Source organism: Diabrotica virgifera, chromosome 2, assembly GCF_917563875.1.
Source record: "Diabrotica virgifera virgifera chromosome 2, PGI_DIABVI_V3a".
Taxonomy (NCBI): domain Eukaryota; kingdom Metazoa; phylum Arthropoda; class Insecta; order Coleoptera; family Chrysomelidae; genus Diabrotica; species Diabrotica virgifera.
Window position 1 is genome coordinate 13,646,404 of NC_065444.1, and position 27,899 is coordinate 13,674,302.

The 27,899-nt window shown below is 33.7% G+C and overlaps 2 protein-coding genes and 1 long non-coding RNA gene across 3 annotated transcripts in view; 2 read left to right on the top strand and 1 right to left on the bottom strand.

Annotated features, from left to right (window-relative positions):
* Positions 1 to 6,066, top strand: part of LOC114338447 (transcription factor CP2-like protein 1) — a 126,351-nt gene extending 120,285 nt beyond the window's left edge. The window contains exon 12 of the mRNA XM_028289051.2: positions 3,509 to 6,066. Coding sequence (XP_028144852.2) covers positions 3,509 to 3,797 — 289 coding nt within the window. The 3' untranslated portion in view covers positions 3,798 to 6,066. The remainder of the gene's footprint in view (positions 1 to 3,508) is intronic.
* Positions 6,067 to 21,730: 15,664 nt separating this feature from the next.
* The window catches only part of LOC114338448 (uncharacterized), a 110,253-nt gene continuing 104,084 nt past the window's right edge, over positions 21,731 to 27,899 (bottom strand). Inside the window, exon 18 of the mRNA XM_028289052.2 lies at positions 21,731 to 21,854. The gene's annotated coding sequence lies outside the window, so the exon portion shown is untranslated. The remainder of the gene's footprint in view (positions 21,855 to 27,899) is intronic.
* LOC126879455 (uncharacterized) lies at positions 24,780 to 27,443 on the top strand. The gene is made up of 2 exons (XR_007696064.1): positions 24,780 to 24,930; positions 25,084 to 27,443. It is a non-coding gene; the product is annotated as an uncharacterized LOC126879455 (long non-coding RNA).

Genomic DNA, 27,899 nt, shown 5'->3' on the forward strand with positions numbered 1-27,899 from the left:
TCATGTACTTACAAGAAAAAACATGAAAATATAACATTAAAAGACTTAAGGGGAAAATGTTTCAGATGTGGACAATCTGATCATAGATCCAACGAATGTTGGGCCATTAAAAGAACTTGCCACAAATGTCAAATAGAGGGACACCTAGCAAAAGTTTGTTTAAAAAGAAACAATGCACTCCAGATTAATGATTGTATCAGTAATACAAGTGAAGAATCTATCGGCGAAATAAACCTTGTTAAGAATGAACGATCTGAAAAATATACATTTACAATCAGTATTGAAAATAGGCCAGTTACTATGGAATTTGATATATTGGGTTTCACTATCTCTTATATCACTAAAATTGTACAAACAATTGAACATTCCAAAGAAAATTTTTAAAACAGACTTAATATTAAGAACTTACACAGGAGAAGTAATCAAACCTACTGGAGTTGCTTATGTTAAATGTAACTACAAGAACCAAACCTTCTTCAGCAAATTATACATTATAGCTAAAGACGTTGATCCTTTATGCGGACGTAACTGGATGAAAGAAATAAATATTGAATTGGCAGATGTACCAAGACTACAAACTGTTGAAATACCCAAATTAGACCAACTTCTTGAAGAATTTGCAACATCAGTATTTAGGTCAGACCTAGGAAAAATACCAAATTTCAAAGCTCGTTTGAACTTACAGGAAAATACACAACCAATTTTCATGAAGTCTAGAAGAATTCCATACGCTCTAAAATCGAAAGTAGAAGCAGAAATAGAACGGCTAAGTTCTGAAGGTATTATAACAAAAATCGACCATAGTAATTGGGGTACACCCATTGTACCTATTGTTAAACCTAATGGGAGTATAAGACTATGTGCCGATTACAAAATAACTTTAAATAGAGTTATTAAAGACGAAAAATACCCGATACCTATCATAGAAGATATTTTTGCCCAAATGAATGGGGTAAATAATTTTGCACATTAGATATTAAACAAGCTTACCTTAATATGGAGATGGACGAAGACAGCGCCCAAATACAAACTTTAAGCACTCATATGGGAACATACAAAGTAAACAGAGTGATGTTTGGTGTAAAAGTGGCTCCCAGTTTATGGCAAAGATTCATGGATAATTTACTTAAATGTTTAGAAGGCGTACAATGCTTTTTTGATGATATAATAATTCAAGGATCAACAGAAGACCAGCTATTACTAAGATTACGAGAGGTACTTACCAAGTTAAAAGAAAATGACCTACGGGTGAATAAAAAAAAATGCCAATTTTTTAAAAAGAACATAAACTATTTAGGACATACAATTGATAAAGATGGGCTCCATAAGAGCAAAGACAAAATTAAAGCTATAATAGGTATGGAACGGCCTTCTAATATAAACGAATTGCGAACTTTTCTGGGTATGGCTAATTACTACAACAAATTTATTGCTAATCTTGCTAGTCTATATCAAATCCTCTAAATCAACTCTTGAAGAAAGATAACAAGTTTACCTGGACTGTAAAATGCGAAGAAAGTTTTAACAGAATTAAAACGGAAATTGCAAGTAAAAACGTATTAACACATTTCGACCCGAGAAAACTTCTAATCATAGCCACGGATGCTTCACCAACAGGACTTGGAGCAGTCCTTTCACACATAGTTGAAGACGGCTCAGAAAGACCGATAGCTTTTGCGTCAAGAACCTTAACCAATGCCGAAAAGAAATACAGTCAGATTGATAAGGAAGCGACTGCGATATACTGGGGTATAAATTTTTTTTTTCATTTTTGCTATGGACGAAAATTTACTCTGATTACTGACTACATACCGTTAACATCAATCTTTTATCCCCACCATAATCTACCAGAACTGAGTACAATGAGACTTTTTCATTATGCTCATTTTTTATCTGGATTTGATTATGATATACAGTACAGAACAAGCCCAAAAAATGCTAACGCAGACTTTTTGTCGCGGTTTCCTGTTGAGAACACAAATACATATGAAGTAGATCAACATGGCTTATACCAAATACAACAAATTCAGATATTAGAAATTAGCCCAGATATAATCGCTAAGGAGACAGAAAATGATATCGAATTACAGAAAATAATTAAAGCACTAAGAACAGGTCAATCTCTGAAACAATATGGATACAAAGACAATGAATTTACTTTACAAGATGGAAGAATTTACACATAAATTTCGTAAATTTATTCTTAACGAACTGCACGCGGGACATATTAGTATATTAAAGATGAAACAACTAGCACGCAGTCATGTCTACTGGAAAAATATTGATAACGATATTGAAGAAAAAGTGAAAGCATGTAGATCATGCCGTTTAGAACAAAATGAACCAGCAAAGACACATTTACATCACTGGGAAGAGCCCACAGGTCCCTGGTAAAGAATCCATATTGACTTCGCTTTTTACATCGACATTACTTCGACATTTTACATTTCTGGTTCTCAACTATTCATTGTGGTAGATGCATATACAAAATGGGTGGAAAATTTATCTACAAAGGTAACAACTAGCTCGTGGTGTATACAAACGCTAAGACAAATATTTGCCACGTTCGGAAATCCATATGTGCTGGTATCTGACAACGGCCGACAATTTGTTTCAGCAGAATTTAACAAATTTCTATCCAATTGCGGTATCACCCATAGAACTATTGCTCCATATCACCCAGCAACGAACGGTCAAGCAGAACGATTTGTACAAACTATAAAAATGACCCTGCGCAGCTTAGCGGGGGAGAGCAATAGCTTAACTGATAAACTACTTAAAGTACGAACACGTTTACGTCGTACACCAGGTGTTAACGGTTTCACCCCGTATGAGCTTATGTTCGGACGAGAAATTAGAACGAATCTTCATGCAATGTTAAGAAAACCTTGCAAACACACAACTTCCTTTCCATCAGACAGGCCTACACCTGGTAGGGAATTTGCCTTGGGAGACAGAGTTCAGGCTAGAAAGTACTGCAGTGATCAACGATGGGTATTTGGAAAGGTAATCAGACGCATAGGTTACTTACATTATGAAATACGAACAGATGATGGTCTACTTTGGAAACGTCACTTAGATCAGCTGCTGCCAGCACCTCTGATCTTGTAGTTGGGAATTGGGTCAGAGGACTGTTATATATTTAGTAGTTAAGATCTAAGGCTACTAATGTCTACCTTAGTTACTAATATTTTTATGTTTCTAGATTAATATAATGTTGTCACTGTCATTAAATATAAATGAATAAATACTGTTAACATGTCCATTTTTTGTATATAATAGTTGACATATGACCGCGTGCCGCAAGGAACCAATAGAAAACTTCTAGGTGCCAAATACATATACGGAATGTGTAGATGCCTACGGGTCGAATCAATGTTCTGTAGATAGCCATCTTGGCCCTTTTGTCTAATAATTTTGATGTCATCAATTTAATCATAATTCTAATATGCTATCTAGAGTCGATTTACACAATTTGGATATACTGATTTATTTGTTTTTTTTGCAGAACAATTCCACCAAAATTGAAAATCTACGTATGTCGAGAAAACTCCTCAATCTTTAACGCCATATTCTTGACATCACATAGCAACGAAGAACTTATTCAAAAGCTTTCGTCATTCATAGGAATGTCCCAACATCAAATACGCGACGTCTATTTGGAAGGACCTCAATCGATCCACATTCAATTAAACAACGATGTTTTGGAGCACATCAAGGAAGAAACGATGTTTTCTGTGCAAGTTATTTCACAGGAAAGTGGTTACGTATTACTGCTTAAGCGGACAAATAAATAGAAAGGACAGCTTTTTTGCCTTTCCCCTTAAAGGGAAAAGGACCTCTTTACAAATATAAATACTAAAAGAAGGAGACAGTATGTAATATTAAAAAAACAGTATTGGAACACTTCAAAATATTGTTGCTAGTTTTATTTTACTTGTGTTACAACACTTAGACAGATAGCCAAGCGGGACAGGTGGCTGACTCACTTCGCTTCGCTGCTAGGTATATGAGTTCAAACCCTGGCCCGGTGAACAGAAAAATGAAAAAGGCTAACGCAGCAGTTTAAAATTCTAACGAATCTGAGGCTTAAGCTGCAATACGCTGGTGTCTGATCGCCCAATGGGGAAGCAGCACGGCAAGGGATAAGGCCTTGCGGCTCAGTGATACTCCTCCTTAGATCCCTACCGGAATGGCGTTGACGCCTAATATCGGTTTATATATCTACAACACGACATTCCATAACATATTCAAATATCTGTGGTTGATGACTATTTGTTGTAATACTAGTAAATTCACTGCTAGCGTATAATTATATATCTAGATACATTTTGTATTATAGAATGTTGCACTGAAAGTCCATTTTAGAGGTTTATAATTCTTACTAATATTTTTATGGATGAAATCCAAACTGTGGAAGTAGTTGTTAAGATAAGCAGAGCTTAAAGTTTATTTCGCAAAATTTAGAATGTCTTATAATTAAGAGTATAATAGAAATATTTTGGAATACATTTTACATAAGAAATTTTCGTATTATTGATATATAGCGTTTTTGTATGATTATATAATAATATCGTATGGTATTTTTACCGGGGTGATCCTTTCGGACAGCTTCCGGTCAATTGCAGCTTTAACCCTGTTTCAAGTAGCTAGTGTCAATGCACACTAGCCTAAGGGGACCGACAGATTTTCGTGTCCTCCGAAGTACGGTGCACGGCTCGTATCATTTATAGAAATGAAAATGTCGTTGGTGCCGAGATTTGAACGATAAGCTTATTTCTGTGTCATATTAGGTCCCCCTAACATTGGCGCTAAGCAGAATTTAAAATATTATGTTGTGTAGCGTACTTTTTACCAAAAGCACAATGTTAATAATGTCATGGTAGATCGGGAAAGGACCCATTTGTGAGCCCTTTAGACATTCTAAGGCGGGTCAGTTGTGTCGCTCCTATCGTCCAGACTATGCCTCTAAGAAAATAAACCATAAACCCCTCTTCGCCGTTTCTGGGGTCCAGGCTATTTCGAGCTCCCATATCTGCTAGGACCAGCAGGGTCTCTAAATATGAGCTCTTTCGTGCCGTTCCTCACGTCTAATGCTTAAATAAACTTGTGGTCTCACAGAAAGCCACAATTATATTTAGAGGTAACTCCTTCATTGAGCTCGGTTGCGTAAAGGTCGAATCCAGGATCTTTCACCTCTGACCAATCAGACAATGCTATCTTGCATTCAAGAATCAACTTAGAGCTGACTTGCTTGGGTGCTTCCAGAGCCTTTAGAGGTGCTTGACTGTTCGAACAGATATAAATGGATCTATCTGGACAAGCCCTATCATTAATTTGTCTGAATACAATCCTTTTACAGTTAAAATAATACATCCTGTAATGTCGCATTACTGTGTCCAAAATGTTGCTTTTGGCAACATTGTGGATATTTTCGGGTAATTTATCACAGCTCGTTCAATCCTAATTCATCATTTAATGAAAATCTTCTGATTTTATAATAATTTAAATAAATAATATTGTTATAATATTACGGCGTATTTTGACTCATAAAAAACAAATATGAGAATCATAATTCATCAGCAATATGTTCTACATTTTCAAGGTTATTTGCCAACAGGTGACCTAAAAAGCTAAAAATAATTTTTCATTTTAAATAAAAATACTTGAATATTGTTTGCTATACTATTCCAGTCCTACTGTGGATACAACAAAAATGCTTGATTCTTGACTTTTGTCACATTGAAACCAATACCAAAACAAATAATATTTTTAAACAATCAATCCAACAAACGAAAAAACCATCAAAACCATCGAGGTACACTATTTTAAACATACTGATCTTTTTATGGTTCATATAAAAAATGCTCTATATCATTAATGCGAAATCTTACAGTAAATAATTATAGTGCCTGAAGCTGGGAAGAAAGGGTATGAAGAGAAAAGCATGAAATGCTGGGATTTTTAGAGATTATGTAAAAATTTAGTCATATAAGAGTAGTTCTAAGAATCCATGTGTTGATACTATAAGATTTATTAAGAAATATATATCATAGCTGAGAAAAATTTATTGAATTATTGTTTTTATCTTTTTAATTGTTGTTTATTATATTTTGCTATGATTATAGATATTTCGTTTTTTATTACACAAAAAAAAAATCAAACTAAATATAAGTAAATGTTTATGAGTTTATGATTTTATTACTAGATATTAAGTCAAAATTCTATAATCTAGCTAAATGTAAAGTATTTACTGTCTGTCCAGTACGATAAGCAAAAACAGTGGCTGATCTAGATTTTTGCTTAGGGGTGGGGAACTTCCAATGAAACACCAACCAAAGGACATAATAAAGATAATCCCAAACTACATAAATAATAACTTTATGCATTAAGTTCCCAAAATTTTTTTAACTAGCGGGTTTATGTTTATTGGGTTGAATTTGTGTCTATGGTTTAAGTTTCATGTCAGCCAATATATTTTTGTTTCCACAATTGTTTTAAAATTTTGGACCTTGTTGGGAGGAGAGGGGATTTTCCCATTTTCCCACCCCGTTCACTGAGCAAAATTCACCACTTAGCAAAAATGGAATCATGGGTACGCCACTGAGGGAATGCCAAGCTTCCCATAGATTCTTCAGTGAGGGGAGTCTGGAAACTCATGGCGAAAATATATTAATTCGCGAGCCTCAACATTGCTGTACACAGATCTTCTGATCTAGGTAATATAACGGTGTCCAGAAACTCTACCGATAAACGAAGACAGGATATTCTTCAGGTAATTTTAAGACAATTTAACCAAATTCACCTACTCCGAAAATGCTTCCTAAAGGAGCTAGTGCTATTTTAAGATGGTGTCTGGTAATTATTTTTTCTTAAATATCTCCAGAACGCTTCTATTTAGAAAAACAAAAATTGGTACGCATATTTATCTTCCAGAGATAAATCGATTCCATCCATCGCGAATTTATAGTACCAGTCATAGGCGTCCGTTTTGGGTAGGGTAACGGTTATTTTATCGCATAACTTTTTTGTCTTTAAATTTTAAGCATTTTTCACTTTGGATTATTAAATTGTGAGGTATGCTAGTACTACAAGGTACTCTTGATTTAAGTCGAAAGAACACACCGTTTTCGAGAAAAATATATTTGAAAATTTTTCGTCTCTTAAATTAAAAAAAACGGTGTATTTTACTAACTTAAAGCAAGATTAACTTTTACTACTAGAATACCTCATAATTTAGTAATCTAGTGTCAAAAATGCTTAAAAATTAAAGACAGAAAAGTCATGCGATAAAATGACCGTTGACCTACCCAAAACCGACGCATATGACTGATACTAGAAATTCGCAATTAATGAAATCGATTCATCTCTGGAATATAATTAAACGTACAAGTTTTCGTTTTTCTAAATAGTTTTTTTTTATTTTTTTTTTTAATTTAAGAAACGAAAAATTTTCAAATCGATTTTTCTAGAAAATTGTGTATCCTATGGACTTAAAACAAGGGTACCTTTTAGTACAAGAATACCTCACAATTTAATAATCCAGAGTCAAAAATACTTAAAAGTTAAAGACAAAAAAGTTATGCGATAAAGTAACCGTTGCCCTACCCAAAACGGACGCCTATGACCGGTACTAGAAATTTGCAATGGATGGAATCGATTTATCTCTGGAAGATAAATACGCATACCAATTTTTTTAAATGAATGTTTTTCTAGATAAAAGGGTTCGGGAGGTATTTAAGAAAAACTAATTACCAGACGCCATCTTCAAATACCTCTAGCTCCCTTAGGAAGCGTTTTCGGACTAAGTGAATTAGGTTAAATTGTCTTAAAATTATCTGAGGAATCTCCTGTATTCGTTTGTCGGTAGAGTTTCTGGACACCCTGTATATACATATAAACGTTTTTAAAATATGCGAATAAGCATTTCGCCGGTGCCTTTACTTATATTGCCTTGTACACTCCAACTTTGTGGTCTTTAATAATTAGTGGTGCAGTTTTCTTGATTCTTAAACTTTTAAAAACGTAAAGTAGATCATAACTGATTTATTTTTTATAGAATAGATTGGGTCAATACAGTACACAACAAATTGCTAACAATAAACAAATAGCGTGCGACATTTAGATACTGATATCCATTATTGTTGGTCTGCTGGATCTTTGCTCAAATGCCAATTCGTACTACGCTTGTTCAGTTGAAACGAATCTTTGATCAAGCAAAAAATTATTGGTACCTCTGGGGTGAGAGCACGCCAAATAGAATTCTATTTTAGTGACGTCACGTTGCTTAGCAACCGTCGATTCTCCGATTATGAAATTCGATGTTGTGACGTCAGCAAAATAGAATTATATTTGGCGTGCTCTCACCCCTGTATCTACAAAGAATTACCACCACAATGATGGCACATGTTTTATTGTTTTACCAACCGATGTATACCATGCTTAAAAAATTCCTATGGGCGTGGCTCAAAGAATTCATTTACGGCATTTTATACTTCTTCATCCAACTGAAAGTGATTACCATTTAGCCCCTTTTTCAGTGGCCCAAAGATGTGAAAATCGCGAGGCAATAAATCAGAACTATAGGGTGGATGCACTAATATCCTCTATAACTCAAAAATGAGGTCACACTCGTACAAAGATCCATCTGACAAACGATATTGACGATACAGTACTTATTACCTACTACAAAAGTCAAAAAAGTGATCAAACTATTTTTGATTGATTAATAAGAATATCTCGATTACATAAAAAATATGAAAAACATGTCGAGAATTTAAACATTGTTGATTGGACAACACGTCGATTGGAAGCAGTTTATTTAAAAGTGATACTTTATTTGTCAATGTTTATTGTATCTAACTAAAATGATAAATGATATAATTTGATTATGTAGTTACACAAAATATACCGTAGTTTCTAACAACATAATCCATACATGTTAAATTTATACGAGGGTGAGCATAAGCCAGCTGGTGTTCTCGACGCATGTGCGAATTTCCCCTGTATCCAAGCAACACGGCCGCTGGTCAGAAGTCAATATTCTAGTTGATCTTGAAACGAACTAATATCGGTTTTTTCTCCGAACTGAAAATTCTCGGTTTCCTAAACCAGCATTTTTCTGGATGCGGCAGAGGTAGTAACGCAACGTGGCCCCAAAGTCGCCAGACATTACTCCTATGGATTTCTCATGATCAATCTGATGGCTGCGTAACTTGACGGAATGGCATGGACGAACATCAATCGAACTATTCAGAGCAGCCACATCTAATATCAGAATAGTCATGATGATTGCGAACTTCCGTCGGTCGCGGAGATAGGACGGAAGGAAGAAGATGGATTTTTCAATTTGGGGCATGCTTAAGAACAGAGTGTGCTTAAGCGATCGAAAGCGTTGAAGATATCAAACGTTGGATAACAATCCAGTTAGAATTCTTCAATGCAGATCTGGTGATGCTTGCTCACATTGATAATTCGATCGAAAAACGTTATTTGAAATGTATTGAGATGAATGGTGAACATTTTGAACACTTATTCTAAATATAGACCAGAGCGCATCTGTAAAAATATTAGTACATTTGGATGTTGAGAGGTGACTTATATTTTTTTGCAGAAATTGCTTGAAAACAACTCATATAGGTAATAATATTTAAGTTATCCTCCCACTCGAAAAGGTCCGGAACATTGTTTAAATTATCAAAATGTCGAAGTATTAAGGAAAAATTCGATTTTTTTCTTCGTTTTTTGATTATAACTTTATAAAAGTATTCATTTCCGAGAAAAGTTGTACTGACATAAAAGTTGCGTAATTAAATTTCCTATAATATAGGATTAGTTAAAAATTGTCGTCCTTGTTGAAAAATAGCAATAATTGTGAAAAAAACCATAAAAAACAAGTACTCGCATTTTACGTTTCATATTTCACCCAGAAAAACTTAATGATATAATAAAACAATACTGTAAATTTTATTAAGATCTGTTTAATAGATTTTGCAATCCAGCTTTCGCAAAAAAAATTAATTTTTTCAAAATGTTGCAGGACTGAAAATAAAGCAGATTGAATTTTTTTACATATAGAAGAATACTGTACCTTTCATTTGCAATTTGCAAAATTAAAATAGGTTAACTACCTAATTTTTGCTAATTTTTGGTGCTACGCGCAGGACAGCGGATACGTTTGGTCTGATTGGGCATTCCAATGACCTTTAATAATGATTGATACATTTTAATTTTTAGTACATTTCGATATAAATAAATAAATTTGTTTATTGCAAAATAAAAACACATACTCTGTCCTTTGAAATTACACTTTTTTTAGCAAAAACTTTCTTTGTTCATATATTTTAACTTAGAGAATTAAAGTTTATTATTTTTAAATATATATGCAATTTTTTAAACAATATTTCACAAACAATAATCAAATTAGTTTGATTTTTGTGGAATTAAAATATTAAAATACATCAAAATATAGAGTAAGAAAATAATATCGTCGTCGTCACGGCAAAACTCACTAAGTCCACTTTTGTTAAAATTGAGTTAAGTGTCCTGATAGATCCACAATATCAATTTTCAAAGTCTGGCAGAAATAACGAAGTCCTAGAAAGTACGTAGATATGTTTGCCTAAATCACTGAATATGCATGTCCAAAATTACCATTTTGTTGTCCGGCAGAAGTCACTAAATGTTGGTTTACTCAGATCTGTTATTTTGTACTTAATGACTTTTGCCCCGACTACGACGATATATTAGATAAAGATTGGAAGAAATTTTGGTGGAAATCAACTTGGGTAAATCGAACACCGCTGTCCTGCGCGTAGCACCAAAAATTAATGTTTATTTAAAAAAATTCCCGACACCGTAGTAGTTAACCGATTTTAATTATGCAAATTGCAAATGAAAGGTACAGTATTTTTCTATATGTAAAAAAATTTAAACTTGCTATCTGCTTTTTATTTTCAGTCCTGCAACATTTTGAAAAAATGAATTTTTTTTGCCAAAGTTGGATTGCAGAATTTATTTTGCAATATCTATTGAACCTATCTTAATGATATTTAAAGTATTGTTTTATTGTATCACAACGTTTTTCTGGGTAAAATATGAAGGTCCTAAGTGTAGCAGAAATGGCTGAAAAACGTAAATTGCGAATACTTGTTTTTTTATGTTTTTTTCGCAATTATTGCTATTTTGCAACAAGGGTGACAATTTTTAAAATTTTTAATCAATCTTGTATTGTAGGAAATTTAATTACGCAACTTTTATTTCAGTGCAACTTTCCTCGAAAGTGAATACTTTTAAAGTTATATTCAAAAAACGAAGAAAAACATCGAATTTTTCCTTCATTTTTTGACATTTTGGATATTTAAACAATGTTCCGGACCTTTTTGAGCGGGAGGATAACTCAGTTATTATTATATGAGTTAAGTCCAAGCAATTTCTGCAAAAAAATAAGAGTCACCTCTCAACGTCCATCTCAAAACAGATGCGCCCTGGACTTTTATATATCTCTGCGTTATAAGGAAATAAAACCAAAGTTTCATGACGGTTTCTTTTTTGCAAATTTGTCAACTGACTTATGCCCATCTCTGTATTTTATCACTCCGACTATATTAGTTAAGGTAATAGTCTTGCTTACTTTTAATGATCATAATCGCCTTCACTAGTGCATATTAATGAAATAATGTGCTAAATCATGAGGAATTGATAGTTCTTGTATTTGGTGCTCTATTTACCGTAAGGGCCATATTCATTTTTTTAACTGAAAAAGACCTTGTGTATTATTCTCCCTATTTACTAACAGAAATCAGCTGAGTTCATAGGGGGACGACAATTTGGTCGTAAGTTAATATTGACTCCTTTTTTAATACTTTGGGACCACTATGGCAAATATGGCACCTGATAATAGTGAGTTAGTTATAGTTATTAAGGTACCAAGGGTAGTATAAGGATAATAACGCTTGAGGTCAATGGTGTGTATAACAATGGTGATATACGTTGACCGAAAGCATTATTATCCATAATACCCGTGGTGCCTTCAACGTTTAATGTCCGACTAAATATTCTTTATAGGCAAAAAATTTGAATGAATTTCGAATTAATTAGTTTTCAAATAAGTACATTTACCAGCAATAGTCGTAACGTAATTGTGGTAACCATAGTTTTACTTAGGTTGTTATTTGTCAACTTAACAGTATTTAACCCAGGCAACCAAACAACGTTTACAAAACGGTGAAAAGACGTCATTTTTATCACGTTTTAAATATGTGATATCAAAAACGTAGTTTTTAGATCGATTTTTTAGGTTTATTTTTCATTTTATAGTTTTAAAAATACACAATAATTATTCATGTGGGTATTGCTATTTTTTCGTTTAACTGTTTTAAATTTAGCCCTTAGGCTAAAAGTAAAACCAAATGGAAGACGCTCTAAAATGCATAAAAGTACAATACCCTCAATGCAACATTTCACTTTTTATATATACTTACTGTATCAAAACTGAAACAACATATAAACTAATAAATAATTTATTAACAAATCCAGCACAATATCTTAATTTGAAGCGTTCAACTGGACAAGACAACAACTGGATACTGAAGGAGGCAGAAAAATGAATCGGCCTCACACGTTGGGCGCCAGTTGAAGCGTTTTACCTGTCTGCTCTAATGGGATCAAGGAAAGACTATCTATAGAGATACTGGGGAGTCGAAATGGGGCTAGCAGAAGGAACAGACACGCAAACCTTCATGCGAACGGCAGCTCATTTTTTGTGCGGTGGCAGGTCGTAGATTCGTTGGGAGGGGTAGGAGGGTTTAAAGAAGACTAAACTACATAACCAAATAAGCAAAGGATACTTACACAGACTTGAGGACTTTCCTACTATTTAAACAAATTGGGACGCCGTTTGAAAAATCCTCAAATTCTCATATCGAGTACTTACTGGAAAGCAACTGGGGGACATTCATCGTAGATTCCTCGTTGGGGTTATAGTGGGCTACAAATTATCATCATTTGGCTTCTATGCCATTATATTTTCTTCTGTTCTAAAACTTATTCACTTGTATTAGATATCTGTTAATAATTTTCTTAAATAAAGAGGTTACAGAAATAAAGATGTGTACATTTTATAATGTTTATTTAAACCTTAATACCTTTTTATTTTTATTGAGAATAGACACATTCTCAAACCAGAAATGAATAATAATAACAAAATACATGATTTTACAATTTTTAACCTTATTTTTAGCAGTGTACCAAAACAAAAATTTGACATGGCTGTCAAATGTCACTGCCATCTAATATTTACTTTACATAATATATTTTCCATGTTGAAAACAAACATTTTTAATTATGTAAAACCTTTACCAATAATATCCACTTGTGAATTATTTAAAATAAACATTATCATACCTTGTTAAAACAAAAATCCATGTCACAACACTTGGAACTTCAAAATTTTCCATTCAGACGGGGCTGGGAGGGGAAGATATTCAAATCATTACAAAACTGGATAAAATCGATACCAAATAATATCATCCGGGCATTTCTTACTGGAACATGAACAAATCCATATATCATAAAAATAGCAACAGCTACATAAAGGACAGGAACCAGGAAACCACGCACTTCTTTTTTATACCACCGGCAAATCTAACTGCATAACAATAGAACTGTTTCACAATAATATATCCATTAAAATGCCGTGAAACTATTGTCATTATATTCGTTGACATTTACTGGGCAAACTGCCAGTCTTTCACTTCTTTTACCATAAAAATAAAACCATTTTGCCGGCAAAGTGCGACTTTCTTCGAGTTCTAACAAAAAGATGCTTACAGAGCTGATGTACTTTTAGAACTGGCTTTACATCGTCACGTCTCTCTCGCGTCCAAACGATGCATTTCTTCTCGATCGTTCGGCCAAAACTATTGACCAATCGTCAACTACAACTCAAGGATCTTTCAAAATGCAGACCAATAATAACATGGGATTTTTAGCACTCAAAACTTAAAGGAAAAACACTGAACCTTTTAGAGGATTCATTCTCGAATAATGGATGTTTTCAATAACAATCTACGTAGTTGGTAAATGCTACTCAAATAAATAGGAACTTTCCTATGATTTTACTTTGTTGCGAAAATATTCTGAAATATTTCGAACAGGAGCGGCTTAGTAAATTTTAAAGATATATAAACTCGCAAAATATATTAAAAAAATTAATATTTTTCTTGGGATAGGATCAAAATTAATGGATATTTTTTATAAAATATTGTAGTAGAAATCCATCTGCTACAATAGCCTCCTCGGAAGAGAGGAAACTGGATTACTTATTCAGTTTTCGATAACTACAAAAATCCAACATTGACTTCTTGGGTGTGACAGGACAACAATACAAAAATATTTAAATAATGGCTAGTGGGGATTAAACAAAAACAAAACATCATTAGGGAGTGGGCTAGCGTGCCATCAATCGCCAGACTCTTTAAAGTCGAGTAGACTTAAATGTTTTAAGACTCTACTGAGAACTGTAGGTGACAAGAGTTTCTGTGTCTTGGGAAAGAAATAATCTTGTGCCCTATGTGGACCTCGCTGACATCCACTGTAGTAACACAAGTGATATATATACTATATATACCATATAATATATACCATATAGCAGGACAGACACAGCCTCATCACCTCGTTGCCTAACTAGGATTGGTTTTCAAAAACTAAAAAATCTTTCTGAGCTCTTGGCTCAGCAGATAGGCATCTGCTTAAACTCTAAACACCTAGCGAGTTTCACGGGACTTTTATCGGCAACGGTTCTGCAAAAGGAGGATTTAGACAATCCAGTCTAAATACCTCGTCGAGATAAAATGTCACAAATAACTTATCTCAACAACTCATTCAAACAAAACCAACAAAGGGGGGGGGTGCGTGTGACAACATAAAAAGACCAAAAAAAAAACTAGTATACTGGTTTCAAACGGGATATCAAACCATTTAATCAAGACCAAAAAAAAATTAATGTAACACATGACATAGGAAATACTACATCATTACGTTTTCAATCAACAGTCCTACCTAGGACATAAAAGCCTTTCATGAAAGTTCACAAGACAACTTTCTCATTTTCAAATCACAAACTGGGATATTCTTTATTTTTCAAAACCGGGGATATGATCTTACTTTTCCAAAACATGAGTAGATCTTACTTTTCCAAAACAATGGGTAGACTTTATTTTTCCAAAACATGAGTAGACTTCACTCTTCCAAACTGGGGTTAGACTACTTTTTCAAAACAGGGATGAAAGCAAACACACAAGGGAAAGACCAAAGGGACATTGGAAAGAATGACAATTCCGACGAATGACCACTTCCATTTATCCACCGAAAGCAAGCTTCACCTGTACTCAACGCGGCCAGATCCTAAGCTCACCAGCCTTGTCACAGCTTCTGCTCTTAGCCTACTTTCAATAAACAAACACAAGAGAGGTCAACGAACTATTCGCCAAAAAAATCAATCTCTATCATGGACAGGGGCTAACAGAACAATACGGGATAACAGACTCTAAAATTTTCAGACAAAAAAGGGATAGACAAACAAGCAGGGAACAAAAAACTTAAGACTTCTAGTCATACTCCATATACATGGGCTTACAAACACAAATAAATATTGAAACTTGGTTCTTAGTCATACTCCATATACATGGGCTTACAAACACAAATAAATATTGAAATTTGGTTCTTATATGAGCTTACACAAATAAAACCGTTCTTGCTCCGACTATTAATGGGAGTATTCCCAGACAACTGTAAAACACTTCCTCATCACGAGTATTACACTTGTGATATGCCAGATACAAGAAAACATACATCATTTAATTAATAAGTGGAGGGGCCTCGCCACGGTTTCCCTCTTCACTTTTTCATGGGGTTACTTTTTCTTCACTTCTAACATGAACAAATCCATATATCAAGGGTTATTTTCAAAACAGTGTCGACAGAGTACGCTATCTTCAAATCAAAAAGTGATAGCTTTTCTCCTGGCTGCTTGAAAAAACAAGGGGTCTACTTCTTCATTAATAAGTGGAGGGGCCTCGCCTCAGTTTCCCTCTTCACTTCTTCATGAACAAGTGGAGGGGCCTCGCCACGGTTTCCCTCTTCACTTCTTCATGGTGTTACTTCTTCAAGGACGACTTCTCCAACTAACCTGTGGCATAACATACCCAATATAGATAGGCTTCGCTGGAAAATCACGGGACTTACACACACAGACCATACCGAATTAGCTCATACACGGACCATACCAACTATTATCACACATCTACTCAAACGACCAAATCAATAATCACAAAAAACGTTTATTCTGTAAAAAACTGTTGATCTACAAGAATACATGCAAAAAAATATAACATATTGTTATACTCTATAAGTGGATTCAATATTAAAAACATTTTAATCGTAACTTTTACCAAAATTTTCAAAAAAAATTTTAACGTTACTTATTACCAAAAATTAAAAAAAATTTTACTTTACTTTTTACTCATCTGTTTGTCTATATAATTAATCAATATTTTCCAAAAAATTTAACCAATGCTTTCATCATGGGTACAATATCAATACAATATAGTAAGTACGCTACAATATTTAGCATACTATTCTGTTGTACGATACATAAAATACAATACCAGTATACTACGGTTTACATAATATGGGGTTACAATGTAAATACACTATGATGTATGAAATGGTACATACTTATACAAACAACAGTACGACCAAATCAACACCACAATACTATGTGTACGTACTTATACCTCTTCGGAAAAAATTATTAACATTCTGCAACAAAAACTACAAAAATGGGCTCTTTCATGGGGACTAACAGACTGAAACAGTTTCGGGGGCACTAAAAGACTTGAAACAGTTTCTAGGGACAAGACAAGAGGAATCTGGGCTAAACTACTTGGAAAGACTGGGGCGATATTTACTCGGGTCAAACTTCAGGGTGTACGTTACAAGTATTACAAGTGTAACACTAAGTGGGAGTGGCTAAAGACATTGGGGACTAGTAGATAGGCTAACTACTAGTTGAACATGTCTACAAGCTAGACTTGTAACAATGGGCATACAAAAAATGACAAGAGTCGAGCTTCCATGTTGTCATAAACACCTGCACCACAAACTGAGATCGGCTGCCCAAGGGGACGGGCACTGCCTAACAGTTGTAATACAAATGAGACCGAAAGGAGGCTAAAGGGATATGGTAGTGGGCACATGCTAATGGGATCAGGGGGGCTAAAAATGGATCGAGCCCCACGTACAGGGCGCTATTTGAAGCGTTCAACTGGACAAGACAACAACTGGATACTGAAGGAGGCAGAAAAATGAATCGGCCTCACACGTTGGGCGCCAGTTGAAGCGTTTTACCTGTCTGCTCTAATGGGATCAAGGAAAGACTATCTATAGAGATACTGGGGAGTCGAAATGGGGCTAGCAGAAGGAACAGACACGCAAACCTTCATGCGAACGGCAGCTCATTTTTTGTGCGGTGGCAGGTCGTAGATTCGTTGGGAGGGGTAGGAGGGTTTAAAGAAGACTAAACTACATAACCAAATAAGCAAAGGATACTTACACAGACTTGAGGACTTTCCTACTATTTAAACAAATTGGGACGCCGTTTGAAAAATCCTCAAATTCTCATATCGAGTACTTACTGGAAAGCAACTGGGGGACATTCATCGTAGATTCCTCGTTGGGGTTATAGTGGGCTACAAATTATCATCATTTGGCTTCTATGCCATTATATTTTCTTCTGTTCTAAAACTTATTCACTTGTATTAGATATCTGTTAATAATTTTCTTAAATAAAGAGGTTACAGAAATAAAGATGTGTACATTTTATAATGTTTATTTAAACCTTAATACCTTTTTATTTTTATTGAGAATAGACACATTCTCAAACCAGAAATGAATAATAATAACAAAATACATGATTTTACAATTTTTAACCTTATTTTTAGCAGTGTACCAAAACAAAAATTTGACATGGCTGTCAAATGTCACTGCCATCTAATATTTACTTTACATAATATATTTTCCATGTTGAAAACAAACATTTTTAATTATGTAAAACCTTTACCAATAATATCCACTTGTGAATTATTTAAAATAAACATTATCATACCTTGTTAAAACAAAAATCCATGTCACAACACTTGGAACTTCAAAATTTTCCATTCAGACGGGGCTGGGAGGGGAAGATATTCAAATCATTACAAAACTGGATAAAATCGATACCAAATAATATCATCCGGGCATTTCTTACTGGAACATGAACAAATCCATATATCATAAAAATAGCAACAGCTACATAAAGGACAGGAACCAGGAAACCACGCACTTCTTTTTTATACCACCGGCAAATCTAACTGCATAACAATAGAACTGTTTCACAATAATATATCCATTAAAATGCCGTGAAACTATTGTCATTATATTCGTTGACATTTACTGGGCAAACTGCCAGTCTTTCACTTCTTTTACCATAAAAATAAAACCATTTTGCCGGCAAAGTGCGACTTTCTTCGAGTTCTAACAAAAAGATGCTTACAGAGCTGATGTACTTTTAGAACTGGCTTTACATCGTACTTGCGTCTAGAGAAAACCAAATACTTTGCTTCGGAGCTTCTACACAGTTGACAGTTCTCTGGATTTGGCGGGCAATTTGAAAAGTATATATATTGTACCTATACTACTTATACATCATTGAGTTTAAGACAGTACTAAATGAAAAACCTCACTGCGCTTGGTAGATTATATATATAAATGTAAATGAAATTCAAAATATACTTATTAACCTAATTATATAGTACATATTAGCAATATTTTAAATAAAAAACTTTGTCATGTAGGTACCTTATAATAATATGTACCTATATGTATAGGATATGTTACTTATAGTTCGGTACCTCTTGGGGACTTATCAATTTTACCAGTATTTTGAATTTCTCTATAAAATAATTAACCATAGGAAAGTTATAAATTACAGTCAAATAATTAGCCATATTATAAAAGTTATATTATTGCCACATCAAAAACAGTAGGTACCTACTACCAAAGAAAAACATAAATATTTCACATAATAAAAATGTTCTTAAACAAAAATGATTGTTTTCAATTAATAAGAAAAAACATTAAAGGAAAATTTAGGGTTTAAACAAACCATCTATTAGAGAAATTCAAAATACGGGTGTAAAATTTCTAAGTCCCCAATAATTGTAACTGTCAATTGTCTAGAAGCTCCGAAGCCAAAGTATTTGGTTTTCGCTAACCGCAAGTTTACATCGTCACGTCTCTCTCGCGTCCAAACGATGCATTTCTTCTCGATCGTTCGGCCAAAACTATTGACCAATCGTCAACTACAACTCAAGGATCTTTCAAAATGCAGACCAATAATAACATGGGATTTTTAGCACTCAAAACTTAAAGGAAAAACACTGAACCTTTTAGAGGATTCATTCTCGAATAATGGATGTTTTCAATAACAATCTACGTAGTTGGTAAATGCTACTCAAATAAATAGGAACTTTCCTATGATTTTACTTTGTTGCGAAAATATTCTGAAATATTTCGAACAGGAGCGGCTTAGTAAATTTTAAAGATATATAAACTCGCAAAATATATTAAAAAAATTAATATTTTTCTTGGGATAGGATCAAAATTAATGGATATTTTTTATAAAATATTGTAGTAGAAATCCATCTGCTACAAATTTAACGCTGTACATTACATCAAACAGAATCATAAACAACTCATTGTTGGGAATACCTGTATACAGTACCTAGTACATGCGAGCATCATTTTTCTTCATCATCTCATAGCTAAATCTTGTAGACTGCTAAAGCAATCTTAGAAGGCTAAATATGAATTTAATTAGACTCGATAACACATAGTTCATTAACAGAAAATAAACACCAAAAACAGAACCTCAAAAGTTTGCAAGAAGAATTACTGCATTAAACTAACTCACCTGAGCAACTGATCCTCCGTACACTGAATCTAATGTCTGACATGCGGTATACATATGTATTTAAATTTAATGCTCTAGACTCTAGGGTCTAGGGTGATATTTTGAATAATAACGTCCTAAGGAAATAAATGATATTTAATTGACTTTGAGATCATGTCATTATTTGTCCACTACTATACTAGTCGGACATTAATACTTTAAGATTAAGCATTAGCATAGCTAGCTAAAAATTATATTTTGATATTCAAAATAATTTCTGTATGGTACTCTATTTTTTCTACTGTGCCGTCTTTGTAGAATTTAAAGCTATTGGTGCTATAATGGAGAGGCACAACTTTTTTAAATAATCAAAATAGAGAATAGTTCGCTATGATATTATGAGCTGCAAGAGTAATTGAAAGATTTACGAATTTTTCATTCGAATTTAGATACGATATCAGCTATTTTATTAGGTTAATAAAATACTTTAATACAGATATATCATTTACATAAAACTAGAGATAGTAATGATGTATAAAATTATCTTATTTTTTGCTATAAATATTAAAAAGTTTAACATCTGAGTATCAACGATTTTATTATTGTATGCGTCAATAAATGAGTTAGAAATATCAGTTTGTCAAACCAGTTTTTACTACCAGTTTATACTGGATTTGACTGTTTCCATACGTTCAACATTTTTAGGAACCATTGCCATTACCTACACTGTATTATTTATCATATACTGCAAATATATTTTATGTTATTAATAAAATTGTTTTATTGATATGACCTTTCTTTTTTTCTCGCCGTCCTTTTACCCTATTAATAGGCTGTCAGATTTGGGGTAGCTATTTTAATTTCCATTCACCCATTTCTTCCAATCTTTTCTATTTCCTGCCATTATTTTTAATTCCTCGAGTGATTCTTGTTCAACTTTTCCCACCTCTACTACTTGTTGTATCCATTTTTTCTGGGTCTTCCTTTTTTTCTTTTTACGATGTTCTTACTTTGTGGACTTTTCTTGTAATTCTATTGGGTTTCATCCGCATCAGATGCCCATACCAGTACATGCAAAAGTTTAGCTCTTGGCAACATTGTAATAGACGGTCCCCTCTGTCGATTTCTCAGATAATAGTTTCCTACACACTTTCTACTATGCCCCTTTCCTATCTTGGCATTGAGATCACCTAGGTCTATTGTGATTTCTCTATAATAGTTTTCGCTGTTTTCGGTGCCTTTCGCCGGTAAACTAATTCCACTTCGTTGGCATTCGCCGTAGGAGCATAGACTTATATCAAATTAAGTTTGGTTTAAATTATTGTAAGTATGTACATCTACGGGGGTCCTACAGCCTCTGTCGCATTTCGATCGGTCCATTCTTTCTCATTTATGGCTCTATCTCTCATTATTCCTCAGATTCCTTCTCTCCATTCCAATGCTGGTCTTCCTCTTTTCTATTCCATGGAATATTCTATCGTATCTACGGTATTTTACATCCTTCATGTTCTTATTTCTTCATGCTCTTCTTAGTTAGTCCATTTTTACTACTCCCAGTTTTTTCTTCTCTTTCATTTGCCAACATTCAGATCCGTAGTCAAAATTGGTACAACGAATTATTGGTTCTTATTATTGTAAATTATTATTTAAAAAATAATAATACTCCTTTATATGCGGATAAGAGCTGCACGATACAAATCATTTCATTTTTATATATTATTGAAATAAATACAGATGGTGTAGAATTATATAGAAAGTTTATTTAAAAATATGTAGTAAAGTTTTTTTGTATAAAATGGTGTTCACAAACTTCATTTTGTAGACATTATTGAACTGAGATCTCTTTAAAAGTTGGTGCTGGAACCTAAAACAACGGAAAGTATAAATCAGGATCCAAACTCCCATATTTTTTTCAATTTAAGAACATTTATTGTAATGTATGATGGAGATTATGTAGATGATGTGTTCTCCATTTGGTGTCACGGACCAGAAGCATTGAACACGTTCCTGATGTACATCAACAATAAAGAAGAGCCAATCAAATTCTCGATTGAAACAGAAAACAAATAAGATGGTACAATTTTTTATAATTTGAGTTTTTGTCCAACAAGTCATTGTTGTGAACACTGTATAGGCTGTGTGTACATTTTTGCTCCAAATTGTATGTAAATAAAATAAACTATTTTGTGGACTGTATGTATCTTGTTATAAATAATTAAGGCTAAAGAAATATCGCGTAATACAAAAATATTATTTAGTACCTATACAAAACTATAATTATACCCACAATGCTGTATGGTACTGAGTCATGAACAATGAATAAAACCATGCAAAATAGATTGGGAAACAAAGATACTTCGCAGAATATTTGGCGGAAAAGTAATAGAGGGAGAATGAAGAAGATAAACGAGCGAAGAAGTGTACCAAATGTATGCTAACCCCCCCGTCGCGGTATTAAAAATAGTCAGAAAACGCAGACTAGAACGGCTCGGTCATTTAGAAAGAATGCAGGAGGACAGACCCGTCAAAAATATTGGTTGGAGAACACCTAAGGGCAAAAAAGAGGGAGACCAAGAAGGAAATGGAGAGATGCGGCGATGGAAAATGTCAGTGATTGGAAGTTCACAGCAACGAGCAGAAAACATGCATGTATATTGTTATAACCATTATATTAAGATAATAAGAATTGAAATAGAACAAGAAAAGCAAGCTGAAGAACAAGCTGGTTTTCGTGCAGGACGGTGGACGGCAGGACGTGCACCAACGGTAGACAATCTCTTCACTTTAAAAATAGCACTAGAAAAAAGAATATAGAGAAATCAGGAAACCCACTTCGCTCTTATCGATCTAGAAAAATCCTATGATAGTGTCCCCATAATACAACTATGGAAGTCAATGAAAGACATCGGTATCGATGGAAAACTCATACAAGCAACTAAAATGTTATATGAGACCACTAACACCAGAATCAAAAACGGCAAAAATTTTACCGAGGCATTTAATACTTCAAAAGGCCTCCGACAAGGATGTTGTCTATCTCCCACTCTCTTTAAAATATACCTTGACCAATCCTTACAGAGGTGGACAAAAGCAGTAAAACCGATGGGACTGAAAGTGGGAGACGACTCCCTATTTACATTATACTTTGCGGACGACCAAGTTGTTATAGCCCAAGATCAAGATGACTTAAGCTATATGATACGAAAGCTAAATGAACATTACCAACAGGCAGGATTAGTAATAAATATGGACAAGTCAGAATACTTCATAGTGGGAAACGAAGACATTGAAAACCTACCATTGGAACAAGGACATATTGTTGGTGTGAAACAATGCAAATAGTTGGGAGCTATATTTAACAAACGATAAATAGTGAAGATTAAATACAACATAGGATCAATAAAGGTAGAAGCATCACTAGATCCCTCAATTCAATTTTATGGGACAAAGATATCAGGAAGGAAACAAAGAGAAGAATATATGAAAGTATAATGAAGAGCGCTACAATCTACGGTGCAGAAGTTTGGGACATAAGTGCAAGAAATAAAAAGAAGCTACTTAGTACAGAAATGGACTTTTTGAGGAGAAGTTGTCACCCTAATAGCACACGACGTCCTTTGGACGTCCAAAATAGGTCCATTTTTGGTCCTTACGTCCATGGACTATAAACGGACGTCCTTTGGACGTCCCATTTTGGACGTCCTTCGGAAGGAATAAATATGGACGTCCTTTGGACGTCCGACGTTGGACGTCCTTCGGACGGAATAAATATGGACGTCCTTTGGACGTCCGACGTTGAACGTCCTTTGGACGTCCATACTGGACGAAATACGGACGTTTTATGAACGCGTATATATTATATTGGACACATTATACCAATTACGGGATCAAATAGCAAAATAATTCAATAAAATATTAACTTACGCGTTAACTTTACGTTAATGAAATACAGTCAAACCTGTCAGTAACGGCCACTAAAATGAAAGAACTATTGGCCGATATAGAAAGGTGGCCGTTATTGCCAGTTTTTGTAGTCTAGATATACAGTAAAACTTGTGTTACTGGCCACCTGATAAAATCGGCCACCTGTACTAACGGCCAGTTTAAATATTCCCCAAACCAATTATATCTAGACTACAAAAACTGGCAATACCGGTCACCTTTCTATATCGGCCAATTGCTTTTTCATTTTTAGTGGCCGTTACTGACAGGTTTTACTGTAATTGGTTTGGGGAATTTTTAAACTGACCGTTAGTACAGGTGGCCGGTGTTTGCAGGGGGCCGGTAACACAGGTTTTACTGTAGTTTAAATCGAAAAGATTAAATCTTAATTCAAAATTGTATATACAATTATTACAATTATAAACAAACTATATAGTTTAATATCCAAAAAATGTTTTTGATTTTATGTAATGTAATGAAAATCTTATTTGTAAATTATTGGTTACAATGTTTAACAATAGGAAATATTCAAGAATAAATAAAATAAAAGTTTAATCCTAACAACACAAAACATTCCAGGAATGTAGGTACTACCGTTCTATTCCGTGAACATCTATCTGATTAAATTATGGGTGGAAAGTTACCACAAGATATTCTATGAACATAGTACAATGTCTTCCTGGAGGGGTAAAATTTTCCATTACAAGATTTTAAGAGAGGCCATTTATTGTACTGTTCAATTTGCGTTCATTTTCAAATTTGCCGCGCAAGTATCTATGTAGCGTCTCGTGGTCATTGGTCATCACATTTCATTTTCATAACATAACCGATAACCGTACTGCCGATAACCTAAAAATTTAGTAAAAAAGTAAAAATTTTGATTGGAAAAAAATGCATCGATAAGGGGGTGTGGGAAATGGAAATTAGTGGCTTTTTTGCTGTACTGTCTGCTAGTTTTTGCTCTGGGCACTGGCTAGATCTCTTGTTTAAACAATTTTGTAAGTATTATAAAATCCGTTTTCAATTTTCTTTATTCTTTATGAAACGAATCATTTATACATGCATATTATTACCTGTAAATAGGTACCTATTTCTTTTGATTTTTAATTGTAAAGAATGGAAAAATTACCGTTCATTTTAATTTTTTTTAGAATCAGCTGAAAGTGGCCTACAAAAAAAAACCAAGAAGGAAATGTATAGCCTTGTGGCTATGAAAGGCAAAAGAGAGATATAAAAAGTGTATTGGCTAGTTGGAAGAAAGTCCACATTGTCCATGCATAATAAGTTATTACATTATCAACAAATATCAAGAAGATAGCAGGGTCACGAGCATCAACTTCATGAGTTCAAGAATATCGAGGAAATCCAGCTCCTCGATACTACTGGGCAAACTAAGAAGATTGAAGAGGACAAATCCTTTTGAACTAGTTTGAGTGATAGGTGATAGTGAAAAACGGAGCATAGTGCTTGTGTGCTGTGCCTGTGTATGTTAGAATAGTGCACGATCTTGTTAGATTAGATAAGAGACGCTATGGGGTAAGCTCTTCATTTTAAGAAACAGTAGTAATTTAGGCTAAATTAAAATTGCTCATTGGTCAGTTATGACCAGATTGTTTTTTTATGTTTGGCAAAAAGGACTTAAGTCAGAATTGCACATTGATAATGTTTTGATGATTTCTGGACCAGAAAAAAACTGTTGTAGATGTAAACTGTATGTACAGTAGAATCTACTACAGTACTGTAGAAATCATCAAAACATTATCGATGTGCAATTCTGACTTAAGCCCTTTTTCCCAAACATCAGAGAATTGTAATGTACAATAATTCTCCTATCTGCTTTTTCATGAATTTTGTAGGAGACGAAAAACCATTTTTAGGATCATCTGCTTTCACATGTTTTGTAGTAAATAGATAGTTGAATTTACTACAAAACATGTCAAAAAATATATGAAAACAGGAGGTGACTATAAAAAAAGTTTTTAGTCTCTCTTACAAAACTCATGAAAAAACAAATCGGAGGTATGTCACATCAGTGACTAAGAATGTCTAAAAAATATACTTTGATGTCCCAAGAACCAAATATAACCTACAGTCCATCTAATTTACTTACTGTTGCACGTCATTATCTACGCCAGAGATCTAAGTTGACATAGTTGCCAAAGTATAAAACGATCCTGAATCCATTTTAAATCAAATATGTCACATAATTATTGTAAACGTGGATTATACAACAAAACAAATTAATATTCAATGTAAATAAGTAAAAACTTAAGAAATAGAGAACAAGAATTAAGTTATAATCTTTTAAGATTTGCAGTGCAAGAGTTTTTGCACTGCATTGTTAATAATTAAAAAACGGCTCCGAACTCTTGGCAAAAAGCCGGTAGGTTTCTTTGTATAAGTATGTCTACAATAACAACTAAAAAAGTTGTCAGATACCTCGATTATTCCAAGTCGTTATAAAATTAGGTGAAATTTATATTTTTATAGTAGAGGATCTTTTTATATTAAAGTAAATAATAAAAACAGTAAATATAATAAATAAAACAGATACTTATAGTAAAGAATATAAACAAATATGAAGTGTCATCACCGTAACTGTCAAATAAATGTTACCAATTTATTCTAAAATGTCACCTTCGTTCGATTACAGTTACAGTGTGATCCGAACAAATCTGCTTCATAAAAACGCTTTATAATCCATTTATACAAATTAAATGAAACATATTATTGTGTATTTCTTTAGGTTAACATTAATAGAAATCTTCAAATATTATTTCTACGCGTATATAATAAAATATGTCTAGTGGCTGTAATTCCAGTGTACTCGGCAAAGTGATTCTAAAAAAGAACACACCTACCGCCTAAATATTTCGTGTTGGTATCATGCAACCTCACAGGCTACGATGCGGATGACGCGCAACAGTTAGTAAATTAGACGAAGTATGTAGATATATACAGGGTGTAACAAAAATACAGGTCATAAATTTAATCACATATTCTGGGACCAAAAATAGTTTGATTGGACCTAACTTACCTTAGTACAAATGTGCACACAAGAAAAGTTACAGCCCTTTGAAGTTATATATATATATAATAGCACCAAGGGTCTTAGAGGCCCATGGCTTGAAAAGTTTGTTTTTTTTCTTCATTTTCACGTTTCTTTATGTACTGAGATCTTCTCTGGCTTGATATGTGATTTTTCTCCATTCCTTCCTGTTATTCATTTTTCTTTTCTGACCCTGTAGCACCATTCTTTCCAAATCTTTTTCGACCTCTTGCTTCCATCTATTTTTCGGCCTTCCTCTTCTCTTTCTTGAAGCTGTAGTGTAGTTTAGTACCATTTTTGGAGTCCTCGTGTTTGGCATCCTTTCAATGTGACCTCGCCATCTAAGTCTCTGTGCCTTTATCATTCATTTGAAGTTACAAGATGAAGTGATTTTTTCCAATATATCGAAAACTATTAGAGATTTTTTATTGAAAATGGACATGTGGCATTATTATGGCAGCAGTATCTTACGAAAAAACTATAGTAAAATTTGGACACCCCATAAAAATTTTATGGGGGTTTTGTTCCTTTAAATCCCCCCAAACTTTTGTGCACGTTTCAATTTAATTATTATTGTAGTACCATTTAAACACAACGTTTTAAAAACTTTTTTGCCTCTTATTGCTTTTTGGAAAAGTCAATTTTTATCGAAATATTTTGAATATTTGTCAAATCCACCACATATTTGTATATGGTTAAGTACGATTATGGAGACTTGGTAATAATATGCAGACTTATTTATGCTTTACATTTTTAGGGATATTTTGAACCATATTAAAAAAGAAGCCAGATCTCGATAAAATGTGCCTTATCGAAAAAATACAAAGAGGCAAAAAAGTTTTAAAAACATTCTGTTTAACTAATGGTACCTCAGTAATAGTTTAATTGGAACGTACACAAACATTTGGGGGGTTTAAA